General features: G+C 39.5%; 2 protein-coding genes across 2 annotated transcripts; both read right to left on the bottom strand.

Annotated features, from left to right (window-relative positions):
• Positions 1-1,757: 1,757 nt before the first annotated feature.
• Positions 1,758-18,223, bottom strand: LOC139143627 (3'-5' exoribonuclease HELZ2-like). Its single transcript, XM_070714117.1, has 15 exons — positions 17,722-18,223; positions 16,329-16,997; positions 15,776-16,175; positions 15,361-15,654; positions 14,663-14,770; positions 13,956-14,031; positions 9,476-13,586; positions 9,085-9,170; positions 7,875-8,012; positions 7,560-7,691; positions 6,356-6,945; positions 5,326-5,547; positions 4,397-4,553; positions 3,644-3,811; positions 1,758-3,102 (listed from the first exon to the last, which is right to left on the bottom strand). Exons 1-15 carry the CDS (start codon positions 17,772-17,774, stop codon positions 2,990-2,992), a joined length of 7,317 nt encoding a protein of 2,438 aa, XP_070570218.1. The 5' UTR covers positions 17,775-18,223; the 3' UTR covers positions 1,758-2,989.
• Positions 18,162-19,688, bottom strand: LOC139144380 (zinc finger CCCH domain-containing protein 7A-like). Its single transcript, XM_070715082.1, has 4 exons — positions 19,378-19,688; positions 18,830-19,022; positions 18,377-18,493; positions 18,162-18,185 (listed from the first exon to the last, which is right to left on the bottom strand). The coding sequence occupies exons 1-4, from the start codon at positions 19,686-19,688 to the stop codon at positions 18,162-18,164; spliced, it is 645 nt and encodes a 214-aa protein (XP_070571183.1).
• Between the last annotated feature and the right edge of the window lie 267 nt (positions 19,689-19,955).

Raw genomic sequence — 19,955 nt, 5'->3', positions numbered from 1 at the left:
AGATGATTGTGAGGCTAATACAAATCAGTGTAAACCTTCTCATTTTTTATACTTTGAAATACTTTTTTTCACCGGCGGTTCGCACTGAAGTGAGAGTACCACAGTAGTAGTGTGCACTGTCACAAAAAAGTCCGCAATCATGCGTTTCCCTTTTCTACGAAAAAATGATGCATTTGTGTTCGTGATGTATGTTTTGAGAACTCACGAAATATAGATACCCTTTCAAAACCCTGCTCGTAAAAGATGGCAAAACAACATCGTGGCATCTTCTAAGGCTGGTAAAAGAGGACGTCTTTTTATGTCCGTCATGAGGATCTGGTCAGCCTCGCTTTCTTTCAGACGTTGGGAATAGGTGTTGTTACCTGGCCACCCAGGCAATGTCATCGCAACAAAATGAAATTTTAGGATGAAGGGAAAACAGGTTGATCCTCCGTCAGCTTTGAAATCACGTTCGTCTCTGGAGATGCCAGTATGTAGTTGGAAGGACTGCATCACTGCTATGGTGATTTCAGGACTTGTGAAAATATCATGATAGGTCGATTCTCAAGTACGCTTTTGCCCGTGAAATCACACGGGTTTGTATCTCATTCTCTTACCGTCATTCTGTGGCGTTTCTTTATATTATTTTCTATATTTGTGTTTTTTTTAGCCCACTTTTTAGCCCACAAGATCCAACTGTAGACATAGTAATAAAACCAGGTCCTGGAATTTTTCCCTGCAGCGGTAATTCTGACACATAGTAAGATGGCAATGATAAGTTCACTGTCCAAAACTGTACAGTACATACCACGTGATCCTAAATATATTGATGTTGTCTGTCGTGTTTTGCGCAATCTCATTTTTGTATTTAATTTCTCAACCGAGCGTAACATAACGTATGTTTTTTTTAAAGCAAGCGAGGATAGAGAAAAGCTTTTCGGCCCAATTTGCGAATTTTTTAATGATCCTTTCCGTGTCCAATGCGTTGCTACACTTTAGATCGCTTTTAGTTATTTAGCAGAAAGCCTCCATGCCGGTTGATATTTACGCTGATGTAACTCTGCTGCTATAAGGGAAAAATATATAGTTTGTGCTCTGTACTGTAGTTTCACCTGTTCAGGACACACTTGTACCAAAATCGGGACTTAACCCACATCTCCCCAATGCCGTAGTCTTTATTTGGCCGACCCACAGTTCATTGGAAGGACTTGCGCATCCGTTTAACAAATTCTTAGATAGGTCTGACAATCGCACAGAAACGAACCAAAATCAGACACAACCAACCTGGCGAGACAACTGCGGACAGCCCCTCACTATTACCAGGCTCAATCATTGCTGTTTCTTTGTCGCAGTGCAGTGTTGATCGCTGTGACGCACCTCGAAACTTATAAGCTTTTAAAGACTCACACCTCCTCAAACTTTTTTCGTGGCGACTCTAAACCTTGCAAAATCAAGAATCAAAGTCAGAAGTCATCGTGCAAAATTTGGAACCAGAGAAACAAACAACTAGTACCTTAACTTTGCTGACGCATGAAATTCAAAATGGCCGTCATCGCTGTGGTCGATGTGTTAACTTATCGGGGACATACATTTCGATTTTCACAAAAATACGCCGGTGAAAACTTCGTTTACTTCATGAGGTCCAAAATGAACCCACATGAGCGGAAAACCAGAAAAGTATTGTAAAAATTTGAAAGTCTGAACATGTCCCCGAGGCGCGCATTCTACCTTAACCATATGATAAGTTTCTCCATCAACAAACGACATAACACATCCCGTTTCAACTGACGCCTTAAAGTTGCTGTTTGTATTGCGTGTTTAAAGTGATCCATCAAACAAAGACAAAAGCGAGATAGTTTCATGCATCTGGGATACAATTGTATTTGATAATAACGATCGTCAAAATTTATAAATTTCTCACGATGTTAAAAAGGTATAAAGTTTCGATAACAGTATAAAGTTTTGCATGATTTCTGAGATTACATGGAACAATATGACAAAAATCTCGGTTAACATGGGATTTAAAATTGTAAGCTCATGGCCGTAAGTAAAAAAGTACATACATGAGACATAAAGAGACATTGATCCACAGTGTCAATATAACGTGTATGACATTTTCCTACAAATACAAAAATCGAAAATTTTCTTCTTATAATTTTCTAACTTTCTGGCGTGGTAATTCCACTTTGGTCATAATTACAATAAAAACATCAATGCGCACTTCTTCGTGTGTCGCTTCTGTGAGTTGAAAACTACGTTTTTTTCTGGCCCGCTATATTGTCAACTTGATCAACTACTCATCCCCTTTCCCGTAAGTAGTGTAATTATGGTCATAATCTCGGAGATCAAAATAGAATCGATATCTGAAATCTTGAAAGGTTCGCATTGTAAGACATCAAAATGATAGTAAAAATGTGGTGATGTTGTTGGAATGTTTACCCACAGTCCCTCCACAGTGTGTGGAGGTACTGTGGTTTACCATACTATATTTGATATGTGCATACTTGATATCGTGTTTTCATTGACCTTGTTATCAACTGCCTAGAACAAACATGTAGAAATATATGACGTACGCCTTCTGAACACTATTAAAATACTTAAAACGTACAAGGGTAAGCTGCCAATTCTATTGATGTGACAAAACTTCAAAAACTTGAGAAATCAGCAATTTCAAAATAGAAAATATCGCGAGAATAAGTTGTTAACGATAACAGAACCTCTATATTCTGAAAATTTATATCATGATTGTAATATAAAGTCGCTACAAACAGGTAAGCAAAGCAATTGCATTCTTTTCAAGTACATAGACTGTAATCTTCTAAACTCTACTACTTTTAGCTTTTGTTTCCTAGCAGAATGGTTTTGGCCCATGATATTGTTTGCGTAAATATGCCTTGACTCAATCGGGATAATATTAACATTGTAAGTCAGCCTGGGCGCCCGAAGGTGTATGGAAAAAACGTCGCCCGACAACGCCGTTGAGTGAACAGCTTTTTGTCATAGTGACACCCTATCGCATTGGCAACTGTAAAAAGTCCTTGGCTTGGACGAGGCAGCGGTCTTGCTCGTACTTTCGAAGCAGGTTTTTCCACATGCCATGCGTTCCCAGCAACTCCCTGTTTCCTGTAGGCAAAATTTGGACAATATTATTATGAAACTATTCACAACGAATCACACAAACAAAGAAATAACAAATAAACTCATTAATCGTCTATATCTAGTCAAGCTTATACCCAAGCGCTGAAAAATTAGAAGGAATGCTTTTTGGATATTTTCTAATCGTGTGTTAGCCTAATATAATCGGCTGATCAAGTCAAATGTAAGACGACTCAACGTACAGAATGTAGCAGGAAGGTCGAATTTCATTGTATCATACACAAACATGGGTACATCTTGTAGTCTACAGCTTGTGCAATGCATATGCTCCAATTAACAGGAGGTATTTGAAGGCATAAACTTCAACAGATTGTCAAGTTAGTGGTATATGCTGCTGCGTTGATATCGATCGTGGGCTGAACGCGATGGCCCACGGCTAGGCCGGCCAGTAAATGCTTCCGAGAAAAAGCCAAGCGACTGGGATCAGTCAGACTTTTCTATAAAGTTCCTCTAAAACCATGTACCACATCGTGACTGTTCGAACCTTGAACATTCACTGGTTGCTTACCTACTATGATCAAACCACGTTTAGCTCTGGTTATCGCTACGTTTATCTGATGTTCATCAGTGATGAACCCCAGGTTGCTACGCAACCATCCCTGTGACGGCTTCTCTTCGATCTCCACCTTCGGCAGTGACCTCACAGTTGAGAAGATGACGTAGTCCCACTCACTTCCTGATGTAGTCATCGCATTTGAAGAAACAGAGAAAAGAACATCCCATGAAGATAGTATGACAACATCGCTCACAATTTTCAGGCTTTGAAAGGATTACTGGATTCAAGGCATAAATCCTGTCAGGTCACAGCATATTTGTCAAACTTGAAGAGTTCGAACTCACTGCGTTAATGTGTACATGAACTTCGATTAATCCTGCTGTAAAAATTATTCAACGGCATATTTTTTATAATGGGATCATAAAAAGCAGAAAAATGTATGACTCTCTGCTGTCTGAGATAGAGATCGACTTTTTTGGGGATTAGATTACAGAGAGCTGGTTTTTTCTGTCTTGTGTTTCCTTTGAAACTGTCCACGCTTTACTAACAAAATTTGGTTTAGTACCGTTTTAAACATCTGTTGAACCAATTACTTTTAATGAAAAATCCAACGATAATAAGCCTTTACAACGGCGATGAAATCACCCCCCTCCCCCGAACCGAGTGACAGAAAGCGCCGATATCCGCCATGCCAGGCAAAGAGATCGTGTAATGTTCCATGCATATGTTGACAGATCAAACGGATCCAGTTTTATCCCGTCTTACCTTGACTTACGATGACAGTATTAACTGCTATATTTGCATGACCTTTGGCCTCCAACCTCTTGGTTATTTCTGAACACTGCGCTCTATACTGAGAGAGGATGATGATGGATGCTGGGTTCACAAAGTGACGGACCACTAATGTTATAGCCATTCGCACCTGGAAGAAATACGATTTTGTCTGATGAAGAGTGCTCAAAACATGGAAGTCGGATTTCTGAATAAAATTTCAAGTGATCGTGCAATATGAAGCTTTACAATTAAATTATGGTATCTTTCGAAGGTTCTTAAAATGTGTAGGAGCGATTCAAATGACGCTTTATAGTGGGATAATCGAAATGATTTCATGGGACAGACTATTTTCTGTAGATTTTAACCTTCTGAGAATATTTTTGAGACTTAACAAACGTTCGTGGTATAAATGTCTGTTATCATATTATATGACCATGGAGGAAGGAAACTACGACATTTTATGCTAGGAAATAAATAAAAACTTTTGCATGTCATTAAACCTTCAAAATTCAGATCTGTTGTAGCGAACTCATTCCAATCTTTTAATTCACCGTCTACTACTTTCTGTTGAGGACTTTGCGCTACAATACAAATGGGAGTGATTCTGGTGAGTGAGAAGGTGACGGATTCTCTCGTATTAAAACTGTATGTGATATCTAATATTGACACTCCCCTTTGGTAACCTCAATTGTGATCTTTCAAACTGACTGTCTCTTCACGACAAGCATTTGCTGTGAATCAAATCTATAAAACACAGTGACGCAAGTACTATCAACGTGTTCTAAAAATACGCATGGTGTTCTGTATTCAACCCTGTCTTCGCAAAAGTTTGGCGAAACCCTGCTGTATTGTATGGAACAGTTGGATCTCTACACAATGAAATAGGGTGGGAGGGTTAAAGCACACAGTCTTGAACTCACGACTTGCTCAACTTCATCCAAATTGCTCCTAGACTGTTCACTTCCTTCCGATGTCGACACTGTTAACCGTTCTTCAGTACCAACGATGTGGCAGAACACAGTAGGGTTCTGCTCTCCACCGGGCCAAATGTTGAGACCACGTGGTCGATGAAGCACTTGAGCGGCAGTCTCGAGCTTACCATCATAGAAATGCTCAGACGGGAACCGACAAATCCCCGGATGCTGTGGATGAAGGATGGAGGTGAATGAAAACATAACTAGTGTTTGAGTATCCTCCTAAGATAAGTTGAAGTGACGATTCAGAATTTCATAACACTGCCGACTTACTATTGTCTCTTGTTTACACAAAGATGATTACGAAGATCGAACTTGACAAAATTGGTACGTACATTTGCTCATCGCTCCATTAGGCCTACCAGTCAAATGTATATTGAATGAAAATTATCTCAAAACTGTAAGTTTTATGCCTTACTATCCTGGGTGCAACAGTTTACATCAGGCACTGACAGGAGAAAATCGCGAAAAATTCAATACTTTGGGTTAAAATTATGGTAGTCAGTTTCGAAGGCCAATCTTCACAAAGTTATACACGTTTGTTTTATCATTTTCATTGAGCCATTACCGCCTCTGTGTAAATGACGGGGTTTGCATATCGAACTCCTTGTTGGTTAGCAAGATTTGATATTTTCTTGCCGGAGTGCCACGATATCTTAGAACTCAGAGGAAACTCTGATGAATTAAACCTTTGTCTGTCCAATATGGTAACAATCTCATCTTTTTGCCCTCAGGAACGACAGAATTTCAACCCTTTGACTACTGTATTTTTCCCACCAAAATTTCAATGCAACATTTCATCAATTTTTATGAACTTTTCTGTAATTTTTTCTGATAATTTTGGACCACATGAACACAGCATTTCATTGGCCACAGTTTGTTATCAAAATTTTGGCAAAAACCCAACAAAAGTTGACTGAGGTACATTTTATAAAGGGGACAAAATTGACTTTAGTGCTCAAAGGCTTAATCTTACCATTCTGTATTGCATTGTTAGCATCATTGCTTTCTTCTCATATCTTTCCAGCACCGATATCTCCATGCCTAACTTTTTCGACATCTCTTCTGTCACTATTGGACGCAGCTGTTTGTGGTCGCCGATCAGGACAACTTGCTTCGGCTCGGTCGTCACCAGGGGCACGATCGTTTCTGGTTCGGTGCACATACCACACTCATCGATGATGCACTGTTGTATTCGAGTACCCTCGGCTATTCGTCGGGCACCAGCAGTAACACAGGTGCACAAGATGACATCGCTCTGTTGTAGTACGATCTTCTCTGCTTCCTTGACAAGGCCGCGGTAGTTCATTTCGTCTTCGCGATTATACGAATATCCTGGATCCCGGAAAATCTTGTCGAAATTCTTTATCTGTTGATGGAAGGGGTTGGTTGACTGCCGTATCAGGAAGTGCAGAGCTACATCTTTATGCTCCTCTGACATGGTGACTTCACCACCCCTGGATCTCAACGGATATTCCGGCATGCCTGGAACTGGGAAATACTGCCGTTCGATGCTCTCGCTGTAAACTCTTACAATCTTTATGTGAGCAATCTTCTTTAAATATGCTGAAACAACAAGACAAAAACTGTCACTATGTAAACAAACCGTCTGCAATATTCTTTCACCGGTCCACCCCTAATTCCCTGTAAATAGGTTCAAAATCATCATTGATAACGAGTGACTTGGGCCAAACCACAGTGGTGAAAGGCCAGCTTACCTCAGACTGCACCTCGGCAACTGTTAAAAGAATGATGGACAGCCCTGCCGGGCATGACGTTCGCCCGTTTTAAGGTAAATTGCGCCTCGAAAGTGAATGAATTAAACTTTTGCTCAAACTTTTTCCGAATGAAATTTTCAACCGTTTACTTGTCTATTCAACAAATAAACATCGGGGGTCACTGTGCAAAGTTGGGAACTAGAGAAACAAATAATTGAACATTTTGCAATATTTGACATTCAAAATGGCCGCCATTCCTGTGTTAACTGTATAGGGGAAATATATTTTGGATTTTCGAAAAACTAAGCCGGTAAAATTTTTTTTGCTCCAAGAGCTTTAAAATGAGCCCCCACAAGTGGTACATCAGAAACGAATTGCAGAAATTGAGAGTCAGACTATCTGTCCCCGAGGCGCGTTCTACCATAACAATTTATTAAACTCAACAACTTTGGCTGTACTTACCAGTAACCACGTCAACTGACTTGTTAGATGGACCACAATACATGACTTGTCTATGGTCGAATAGACGTACTTGTCCATTCAAATACACAAACCAATTTGCTATGTGTACGCCAGTGACTGTCTTGCCAGTACCTGAAAATTGAAAAGATAAAGAAATAACGATGCACATACAACTCACTTACTGACTTTGGCAAACAAATAAGAGAAATGGGACGGGAATGGGAGGTGAAGGGACAGACAGACAGACAGACAGACAGACAGACAGACAGACAGACAAAAAGAAAGAAAGAAAGAAAGAAAGACGACTTGAAATACCTGGTGGTCCTTGAATAAGTGTAAATGGTTTGAATAGCGCTGTTTTCACGGCTTGATCTTGGACGGGGTTCAGCTTGTAGAATGGTCGGCGAGGTGATTTAATCTCGGTATCACTGACTGTCAGGGCGATTTTGCTGTCTGAAAAACAATAAATATGCTGAATAATTAATCTAGGCTTAAATATGTAGGGTTTGAACGTCAATGACCGACATGTTTTAATAGCAGCACACATACAAGACATGAAAAAGGAAACAGACGAAATATGACGGAATGATATAGGAACCCCCGGATACCCTTATAACTAAGGAATCAAAACGCTTTGTAAAAGCAGGGACGATCTTGGGTCCAAGTACAATTTGTGGGCAAACGAACTTGCCTGAGCCAAAATCCCAATATGCAGACACTGTAAACAGGTTCTTTGAAGGCTATATGAGATTTGTCCTATGAGTTTATATACACATTTATTTGTCCATATGCAAACTGTTATGATCGAATGCCGCCTGGTTGAGAAGATTGCTTCACTCGAAAAACAAGGTATGTGGTATTACATTTATGTTCGTATCGTGAAATACAAAAGCTTATCATTCCTCTGCTTTGGTTATGTATCATACTAAAGGGCTGATGAAATGACCTTTCCACCCTATTATACCAATTATATTTGTATTGGAATAATATTTGTGGGAGGTATTCATAATGGCATTTGTGACGAAAACATCCGAGCAAAGCCATTTGTGATGATACTTCAGATCGATCGTCTTTGCCGCCAGAGCTAGCATCAGGTAAGACATCGCTGGTGGAAGTGGACCAAAACAGCAGGAGGTTGTGGATCTTATTCATATTCAAAGTAGCAAGAACGGATCATAAACAAGACTGAAATGGTTCCCATCAGAACAAGCTCATAATGCCATACAAATGTAACCCATGTTTCATTGTCATTATCAGGAGAGGTGTAACATGCATTATTTATATACATACTGAAGGGCCCATGAATTGGTCTTACACTAAAACATTAAGATCATTCCCAGTCACCCTTGAACACAATATCTTCATTTTAACAGTCATTAATAGCGCGTTTGCAGATTGTTCTTCTGTTTGCCCCGACACAATTTGTGTGGAGCCTACTTGGAAGAAGGGTTGTTTCTTTATGCTCCATTTTTATAAACAATACGTGCAAATACTGTCAATTTGTAAAACAGTAATGCTTCCTTACCATCCATACTTATCTTTCGCCCAAGGCAGATGTCTTGGATAAACTTCGATGCGTTTTTTAACCTTTCCATTGCCTCTTTCACTCGCCTGAAGGAAAGTAGATTAAGAATTGAATTTAGAAGTTTTACGTTAAATTATAATGGACTGAGTAAATAAAATGTATCATATATTTACCAACTTTCTAGAGATTATAAGCTCATTGGCGGCATTTGAGTCTTGGCGATATATATCCTTTGAATGAAAATAAAAGGCGTTGCTGTTTCACATCCATCAAGGTGATCCGTGTCTTAAATTCAGAAGAGAAAATGGCGTATTTTCCCGATCAAACGATGTGGATGATTGACCTGGAGTATTGGGAAAAGTAATCGCAATAAACGGAGCAGCTGACCTACCTGTCAGGCATAGTTTGTGGAATCCACTCAATTGTACATGGCAGCAGTTTGCTCGGTCTTTGATGAAGAAGTCGATCAGGAAACTGAGTTCTGGTCTGGTTTATTAGAATGTGAACTTCCACGAAATCGTCATATCTTTCTGCGGCAGTAGTAACGCAATGACTGACCCAGCAGAAACCATTTGGCCTATCGGACACTTCATCACTACTCTTTTTGTAGGTTTGGTCGCTGTCGGTCATCCTATACCTGACACATACAAAGTCATAGTGCTTGTTCATGCTTTTATTTTCAATTCTTGCACCATTGAATTTAATATGCCTGTTCATACAAAATTCAGTTGGCAAGCGGAATAATCCCTCATAGGTATCATCACGGTCATCACATTTTGACCACTGGATTCCCACTGTGTGAATTGTAACGTTTTCACCAGCTGTAACAGCACTGTGGGCAGCACTCATTGCGATCAGCTTTCTCCATATTCTCTGATATTCAGTGATACTACGCTTATTTCTCAAGATCGCAGTTCTTTCGTTTGCAACCTCTGCAAAGCAGTGAATAGGGTCACCGCGATGCTCAATACAGACATCCAGCTTGGGTGTTAGATTGAACAGTTGAACATAGGGAGTTAATGTTCCTTTCTTGATCTTGGTAGATAACTGCACTTCGACAACCTCACCACAAGCATAAGTACGTTCGTACTGACAGAAGTGCTTGCTATCACCAAGGTTATCTGGACCAATACCTTCTGAGGTGACTTCCGTACAGTAAGTAAGTTGGTTACCAAATCCAAGAGGGAACCCAGTCATTGGGTTGTTGAGTATAATACTGATCCTGTGCAATACTGTACGGAGGTTTGGTCGCTTATTGTTAATAAGGCATGCCATCATTTCCTGCCACAGACTGCCAGGAACATGTTTGACAAACCTATCTGGTGGAAGGACAGCTGTCGCAATACGCCTTACAGGAGGGAGACCCATTTGAACATCTTCATCTGCTCTTCGCTCATAGATTCGTGCCTTCCATTTCAATGTCACGGGAGTGTTTTCTTCATCAATATTTGGTTGCTCACATGGCTGGAGAGTATTGAACTTTACTACACGCTGGGAAGAAGGAATGTGTATGTTGTATTCTGGTACTTGTAGGTGAATGTCTCCATCTGATGTTGAATCAATGAAAGCTAGTGAGCGTACTGGTTTCTCTTTCAATGTCGTTGCAATATGCAATGCCATCATTGCTCTTTCAAACTCCTTTGCAAAGAGAGCCTGTTGGTTACAGTTTTTACAAATTTCTGTGATGTTGGTTTCACTGTACGGCGGAGCCTGTTCAGTCAAGTATGCGATCACAAGTCTGTGAACAACGATATCGATATAACGTCTTATTGGCGATGTAAAATGGGTATATTCGCTCACATTCAGCGAGAAATGTGACCTCTCTTCACTTATGTTCTTGGACGAAGTATAGATAGACCGTTCCTGGATTTTCCTGTAATCACTGGACATTACAGCCAACTGCGGATGATTCTGGTCATCAAGAATTATTTTCTTGAGTTCGGCTAAATCGTCAACCTGAACGGCACCCACCACCTGTTCCCATACTGTATTCAATACGTCCACATCAGCCCCAAGGCCAGGTTTGAAATACTCTTGCAACTGAAGTAAATCAGATTTTGTGGCTATGTCAAGGCTGTTTGAAATTTGATGGCCATGCTTTTTCTTCCATTCAGCCAACTTTTCATCTCGTGGGGGTTTCTGTCTTCGCAGAGGTGTACAGTGTGGAAAGACTTCAACCAGCAGACTGGCTACCTGCATATTGGCCTGCAACATTAGTTCTTCAACCATGGAATGTGCTTGTGGTGATGTCGCAACATCATGGTTTTCATAGTTGCAACAAAATCGTCCATCACCAAGACGTTGTGCTTGCAGTTTACATGTCAACCCGTGCAGGATATCTATACTTTCCTTAATGCTGTCGGTTATGGCCATTGTACCTTGGTCACCATTTATGGCTTTTTCTGCATCTTCATATGACAATTTCGACCTTGATCTAATGATCGAGCGGCAGATGTTTTGGTCACTTATTTCAGCATCTTCTGTCATTGTGAGGAAAAGAGTAAGGGCTAGTCTATCTTTTCCAGGAATCAGGCTACATAGCTTGGTACTCAGCTGTGGTGGAAGCATATGGATTGGGTTCTGTTTCCATGGATAATGAGACGTTGCTCTTCGGAAGGCCTCCTTGTCCAACTCACTGGAGGGGTGCACGAAGAATGAAACATCAGCTATGTGGATACCTACTCTGTATTTATTGTGACTTAGGCGCTCAACGCTTAATGCATCATCGAGATCTGTAGATTCTGCGGGGTCTACTGTAAACACATCCAAGTGCTGTAGGTTTTTTCGATTCTGATACTCAGATGAAGGAATTGACCACTTGTCAGGGTACATCCTTGCAAGCTCTCGTTTTGTTGCTGTCTTGTACGTTGCTTTGACACCATACTCTGATTTAAGTATTGCAGTACCAGTAGCTAGGGTATCTCCATATGGAAGGACATCAATTACAACACATATCGGATAACGATACTGAGGATGCCAACGAAGGAACCTGACGAGAAACACTTTATTTGGCCGATCTTTATTGGTAACTTTCTCATGGCGTTTAATCTTCAAATCCCCTCCCTTCGTCATTGTGCAGATTGGTATTATATTTGGGGATCGCGACTTTGTATCATCACGAGGCTGAATCCATATCATCTTTGGAAGATTTCTGTTAATGGGTGACATAAGATTAGGAGAGTGTTCGTCAATAATGCACGCAATTTTCTGTAGCCTTGGGTCAACAGCTCTTTCTAAAATACCTACTACAGTGCCATAGGTCTTTTCTTTCCTCTCATCACCATCTGGGAAGTCACTTGCGCAATTAAGAATTTCAACAACCACTTCATCATTATTAAGCGCCCTTCCTCGTTTTAGTTTGGTCGTAATTTCTATCTCTTGATCTTCAGTTTCATCTAAAGTGACTGCATAAGTTCTAGTTGGGTCTACATAGAGTTTACATCTCTTGTAGACCTGCGGCTCTGACGAGATCTTCTCCTTAAGGTCTTCTGGACTATATTCCTTGATCAGTGTAGTTTCATCTGTTTCAAGTGTTTCATTTTCATATGGATTCCACACATAATCATCAGAATCTGAGTCATAATCTTCGTCATGGTCAGCACCAATTCTTCTCTGTTGACGTGATGTTATTCTATTGCCTGATTTAAAATTGTGTCTGTAGGACATCCCTTCTCTGTTTCTAATGGTTGTGTTTCTTTCCGCAGGCGCCACTTCTTCATCACTATCAGCTACATCTTCAAAAGCTCGTCCCTCACTGTACTTTCTTCTAGTTTCATCCAACTGTCTAGCTAACTCTTGTAGTATTTCATCAATATCTAGGGACTCCAATACATCTTCTTCATCATCGGACTCCCATTCGTCATAACTTCCCTCGTTATCATTAAATAATCTCCTTTCTGCATCAGTGACTGTTGTTTGCTGTCTATTTTTAAGCTTATTATCTTCTGGGCCTTGGGTGGCTTTGGTTTCCCTTCGTTTTTCATCACTCCTCCAGGGTGAGGAACACCTGGAATGTCGTTCTTGGTTGTGTGAGACATGAGATGGTGGCAAAGAAACAGGGTCTGTAACTTTACTGACTTGAGAGTACAATGCTTTAACGGCACCGTTTTTTGTGGTTCCATTTTTTCCTTCAGAATGTTCTGCTGGCTGTGATTTAACCTTCTTCAAGGGAATAAACTCAGCAGCTTGTGGGTTTAGTTGTCTATGTTCTGAAAGTACCTGCTGTTCAATACTCTCGATAGTCAGTGTATCAGGATGAATGCTCTGGTTTTTTTCACACTCTGATATGAAGCTTCGCCAGTTATTTGAGCACTTCCCAATTGCACACAGGGCGATAGGATCCCCAACTACTGCAACCAATGACTGTGCACGGGTTAGAGCTGTATTCAGCAATTTCTTATCTGACAGAAATCCAAGATTTAAACTTTCTACATCAGACTCACCAGTGTCCACAGCTTTAGAAGTTCGAACAGTGCTAATGTATACAGCACGAAATTCCTTGCCTGTCATGAAAAATGAACCAAAGGAACAGACATATTGAATATTTAAAGTAAGTGCAGTATTTACTGATTTACCATTGAAAGTAAAATAGTATGCAGAACAATATATAATGAAAATTTAGATAAGGTCAATATCGCCTCTATAAATTTAGCCAACCTGAAGAAATGATGATATATCATTATCATGTTCATGTATTCAAATGAGTTAACTTTTTCTGAATTACTACGTTTAAACCAAGGGCATGATCAAGCTCATAAATCCATATCAGTCAATGAGATAACGTGAGTTAGTTCAAGGAAATGCACACTTTAACCAATACAAGACATAACTGAATCTAAGGATTTTGCTATTCATTGCATAGTTATATTTACCTTGAACATTCAAGACATGTTCAACAGATATTTTTCCGAGACCTCTTTGACGAAGACTACTTCGAATTTGCTGAACCTAAAGTAAAACATACAATATATTAAACCACTTTGACGCTTTTGAACTGGCATGTACCAACATGTCTGTAAGAATTAATTACCTTTAGAAACATCTGTAAAGGCAAATGACAATTTTATACCTTTTGAAGCCAAGCTGGAATCCGATGGCTACCATACCAAGGTAATACAACACATCCCGTTTCTTTATAACTTAAATTTTGCTCTCTAGGTTTCATTATACCACATTGCATTCTATGAATTTCCCCACAGGATCGTTTATTACAAAGAAAAATGAAGAATATACTTTCAGGATCTACATCTTTGTTTGCTGTTATTAATTTTGAATGTATTTGCAGTCTAAAGAAACCATTGCTCACTAGAAGGACACAAGTATTTCCTACGAAAAGCACAAGTTCAAAGCTTAACTTGAACAAAGACATTCCCAGTGTACATGATGTATTCATAGTGATATTAGTGACATGTACCAAAATATGTGATATTCATGTGTCCTAAACACTAAAGTTTACTTTTACTAGAGGTTAAATTTGAAGTAGCCCCCCTACTGTGAACATTAAATTAGGGGCAATGCTAATGCCACTATTTAATACCGATGACATGTGTTTGAAGACGATTTTGCTTTTTGTGCTTACCTGTGAGGAATATGGGGAAATTACACCTATAGTGCTAAGATCTTTTTTGCCCCACTCCTTTGGCCAATTACGACACAATGACTCAATTCTATGTGCAAGCTCCAGAACCTAAACAATTAAAAAGATACTGAATGTAAGAACACGAAACTTTGTTACAAAAATAAGACACAATAACATTTTACAATTGAATACTAAGTATGGTAGCTATGACAGATACATGCTTACAAAATGGTCATACACACGAATATCGACCTAAAGTCACTTTCATTGATGGTGATATCAGATGTTGTAGAGTGGTGAGTCAAGTTGTAATACTGAGCACACCCTCCTCTGAATATGATTAGTTACCACAGATACATATGTACAACAAGCAATACCTTTATTTTTAGATCGTTTCCTGTATAAAAACAAGAATCTGTTGACTAGTTACCTTTACCTTTACCTTCTAAGATCATTTCTTGGATGAGCAAGAGTCATCAGCGATATGTTTTTTCATTCAATATAATAGTCACAATTGCATTATAGTAAACCAAAAAATAGGTAAAATCTCTCCATTCATGATTTTTGACCCATTATATTATGGAGTTTTGACACATAAGACATTTCATTTTTTTCAATTTCTCAATGTCATCGACACACCCTATCTTATTCCTTGCGATGAAATACGGTCACAAATAATGAAGTATGTAGGCTATTACCTCTGCAGTGTTGTAATAAGATGTTCCAATGATCCGTTCCTCCCCACTGGCACTGTAAAATGCTAATGGGTAAATCTCTGGGTGGCGCTTCTGAGGTGGATCTGATGATGCAATCAATGCCTTGCCATAGAACAGCAGGGATATAAACTTCAAAATGTTTTCCTGACACCTGTAATTTTCATCCAGCATGATTCGGAATGGCTGACTCGATGAACCTTCTTTGATGTACGCCTTAAATAGTCGTGTGAGCAGTGACTGGTCAAACTTAAGTTTCCGGGCATGATCTGAATGCACCTATTTGAGTTAAGATGTGCAATAAGGCAATAATATGAGTTTGGTATTGCACCATTGGAAAGGACACATAAAGCATTGAAGCGAGTTGCCTGAGATCACCTGAACAAACTTTAATACTCACCTCTGGACTCATTTGCTGATGATCTCCTGCCAGAACGACCTTGGTATTCAGACGAGCCAGTGTTATTGGCATGATAGCCTCAGTTTCAAGTGCCTGGCCGGCCTCATCGATGAAAATGTGAGTGAAATGACCTTCCAATCCAATCCTCTGCAATACGACAGAGGTTGTCAGAGTGGTCACGATGACAGAATACTCCTTCACCTCCTGCACATCCTCTGCATTTGGCATGCGTACTTGTCGAATCCCAGCTTTAACCTCTTGATGGGGACAATACTTAGCAACCACTTCTTGTATTGTTTCGAAGCGACGATTTCCAGCATAGATACGGAGTGGTTTAATTTGCTCACATCCTTCTCTCACCATTCTGTCAAAGTATTCTGTTATATATAAATCTGCAGCACTGTGATTAAAACAGATAAATAATATCTTTATAATTTTTCTAGAAGTAGTTGGCGTCATTCATTGAAACAAAAAATAGCAACTTCCAGCGGGATGTACTATGTCTCAAAGTCTTTAATGACATATGGTATACCTAGGTGCAAGTTCTTCTTACCTATTTGATATGGTGCACAGTAATACCTTTGCATCAGGCTGTTTTGTAACCAGCTGTTTGATCGACATCGCCATAGTGTATGTTTTACCAGTTCCAAATGGTCCATAAATTATTAATGGTTTCTTTATATCTCCATTCTTTCCAGTTATAGATGTAACTGCCTTTAGTTGGTTGCTGTTCATCTTCAGTCCCGGGACCTTCTTCAGTTTTTGCTTTATTTCTTCCTCCATACGTCGAAAGTGAGGGAAAATGCACTGCAATTTCTCTTCAGTAAGCAGATCAACTGCATAGTGTTGACGACAGAATGGTAGACGATTTATGCGAAACTGGATCTCTACTTCAATCTCCTTCTGATCATGAAGCCCTAAGGCTTCACAGAACTGCTTGCTCAGTTGTATGAAGACGGTATGTTTGTCGATGCCAGTGAAATCCTCATTACTGACGACTTTAGCTTCGTACACGACCTCAGCTGCAGAGTTACACGGCTTTACAAGTACTGTATTGACACTTCTGAGGAGGATTCTACCAGCTGCATAGTCATCAGAGAGTTCTTGGTTAAGTTCGACCTCACCATACAGTTCACCATTTGGAGCATAAAGTGTGGTCGTTCCTTTTGTGGAATCCGGAGAGATCGATTTCAAACCTTTTATAACTGTTTTACAATTCATCCTACAATTATAAACAGAAGATATAGGTCATAGGAAGCAGTACGTCTGTGACTATATATTCATTGTTCTTCTGTGACTATATATTCATTGTTCTTCTGTGACTATATATTCATTGTTCTTCTGTGACTATATATTCATTGTTCTTCGTATTTAGTAATATGTTAGAGTATGCTTTTCCTAAATGGGTTGTTGGAAATGGTCCTGATAAGGATAAGCAGCATCCAAAAATACATCATTATACAAGATCCAAACCCTAACAACATACTTGTTTAACAGGCAAGCTTTTTTTTGGATTGGATATCCCTCAGTGATTCTGGCGCCGACATTCATACTTAGCGAGTTGCTGACATTGATCAAACATTCAAATTATATTATAATACCACCACATCTAGTCGTGTAAAAAGGTTTTATGCATCTTCGCTTCCCAGAGGATCACTGAAACACACACTTAAATTACTAAGTCAGCAAAAACCATCATGTTCAAATATGACTTTCCGAGAAAAGTCAGCAGGAAGTATGTCTATGTACCTATATGCGTTTGTGGGCTTTTGAGGCTTTTACAAATAAGTCATGCTGGAATGTGGTGCCAAAGTGCTTTTCGTCTGGTTGATAGGATAGCAGCTAATATATCTCATCGAGGAAATTAACCGTCACAACTTCATTCATCAGCTTATATTTAGCTATCCAAGACATAGTTTCAATGCAAACGCTAGCATGCAACTTACATCTCGAGGATTTTTAGTTGTGATAACTCCTCCATGTTTAACAGACGGTGCATCTGATGTTTATAGTTGTTTCTGTTGAGTTCATACTCTCGAACTTGTATAGTTTGTTCCTTAAATGTGGAAGGGTCCTTGTACTTTTCTAAGAGCTCGGTATCAAACTCAGGGCGCTCAGAAACATCAAAGGGTATGATAGTACTGTTTGTACGATTCCACGCCTTAACATCAGTTTGGTGTTGTAAGTGGCGGACTGCTTCTAAGGCCTCAGGACTGCCCACATGAACAGTCAACTTCTTCACCAGAACAGGTTCAGCTCCGAAATCGAACACCACCCATTGGTGGAAACTTCCAAATATCTGGGACTCGAATGTTATAGGTACTTCATACTTGTAATACTCTGTTACAATTTTACTACAGAGGCGATTTGGACCTTGTTCTTGCCATCAAGCAGATGAAAATGTTGACGGCTGAAATCATATAGCAGTCCCACACGAACAAGTTGCATCTGTATATATAAGAAATACAAAAGTCAGTTTACTTGTTTTATGTTCCCTATTATTTTAAACTTATTATCAAAATCGCAGGGATCGCAAAGGTAGGTTCACAAGCCACAGTTTGTGACATGTAATAAAAACAAGTAAAAGTTAGAGAAACTTACAGTGTCTGATGATAGCTTGAATCGCCACTGCTGGATAGTTTTGTTATCATCTTTCTCCAATGGTATTACCAAGTCTGAATCACATTGGATGTCCACATGTTCAAGATTTTCACTCAACTTCAAATAAAGGAAGAAGGTGGATGAGCAGAGTTGAGATATTACAAGGTATGAAACAGGTACCCACGATGTTTGCAATGCTCCCAATATTTTGGGAACATCTTCAGAATGTATTGATAAACATGACTACTAGCCCTTTGTTTAAACTGTTAGGCCTAGATAATGGGTTTTCACGGTAGATATTTAGTAACTGTTGGACTCACAAAATTTGCAAAGTCATTCATATTGCTATAACATTTAGATGTAATTTAATCGAAAACAATGTATCTCATAGGCAATTAGTAAAGTAGACTTAGAATAAATTGCTCAGCTGTTCCTAAGGACAGCCATACATACCACTCTCTCGCCCGATCTTTGGTTACTGTACTTTTCTATTAGTGTATCCATAAAGGAAAAGAGATGTCTTTCCTTTGCCAAGTTCCTTTTCAATCTACGATACTCTGCTCTCTCTTTCCACTCATCTAATTCATCCTGACTGTGAGCATCTGTACATTCACCGTATGGGCAGGCGTTTGGCTGCTTTGATTCTCTGATAATGAAACAGGCACCACAAATATATAGAATGGAAGGGTGGTTCATGATGTGTGGGCAAAGGGGTGTATGTTCTATCATATTACAATTTTTGTGTTAAACAGACTACGTTGGTACAGTGACACTCAAATATTGAAGTTTCATTGTTATGATTCATGCTGCCTATTGATGTGTTCTTTGTGTGGTTCGGGGGTTTGGTGGTTTGTCACACAGTGCTGAGCCATGATGGTGTTGATAGAGGGTTTGATTTCTAGCGATTGCTCTAGATTGGATGTTACTTCGTTTGTGGGTAAAGGTAGACTGTGATTCACAGATGTAACATCGAAAGTTGGTAACAGATATTTGCCACTCACCTTGCACACATTTTGAGATTGTCTTCATGTACATTCCATGGTGGTGGTCTGTGATTCCAATCATGCTCCCTATCCTTGTCTGACATCACCTTCATCTGATGGCTCATTGAAGTGAAGTGCTGCTGCAGCTGAATCCTTGAATTGCAACGCTTGTTGCAGTAGTCGCAGTAGAATTCATTGCGCTTGAAACGTGCCAAGTCTAGGGGAGTCGTAATTGGTGTGTCACCACTTTGAGGTGGCTTAGGTTTCGAAAGATCGATTGAATCCCTTCTAACAGGTTTCTGTTTCAGGATTTTAGCCAAGCCCTCCATAGTACATACTAAATAAAGAAAATGTTCTTGTTTAACTGTACGAAAGCATGCAGTATAAGTTTGCAATGATAAAACACCAACTACCTTTCACAAGTATATAAAAATAAAAAAAAATAAATTCAAACACTGTTCTTTAAAGCGAGCTTGTGGGGTACAGTAATCGTGTTTGAAGTGAGTGAATTTGTAAAGTGCATTTGAATTACACAGGATTGCTTTGCACAGATTGTTACTAAATTTCAATGACCTCAGGGTTTTCTTAGAGTGTTA

This window comes from Ptychodera flava, chromosome 11 (genome assembly GCF_041260155.1).
Source record: "Ptychodera flava strain L36383 chromosome 11, AS_Pfla_20210202, whole genome shotgun sequence".
Classification (NCBI taxonomy): Eukaryota; Metazoa; Hemichordata; class Enteropneusta; family Ptychoderidae; genus Ptychodera; species Ptychodera flava.
The sequence above is the reverse complement of the archived record's forward strand: the minus strand, read 5'-3'. Positions and strand labels throughout refer to the sequence as shown.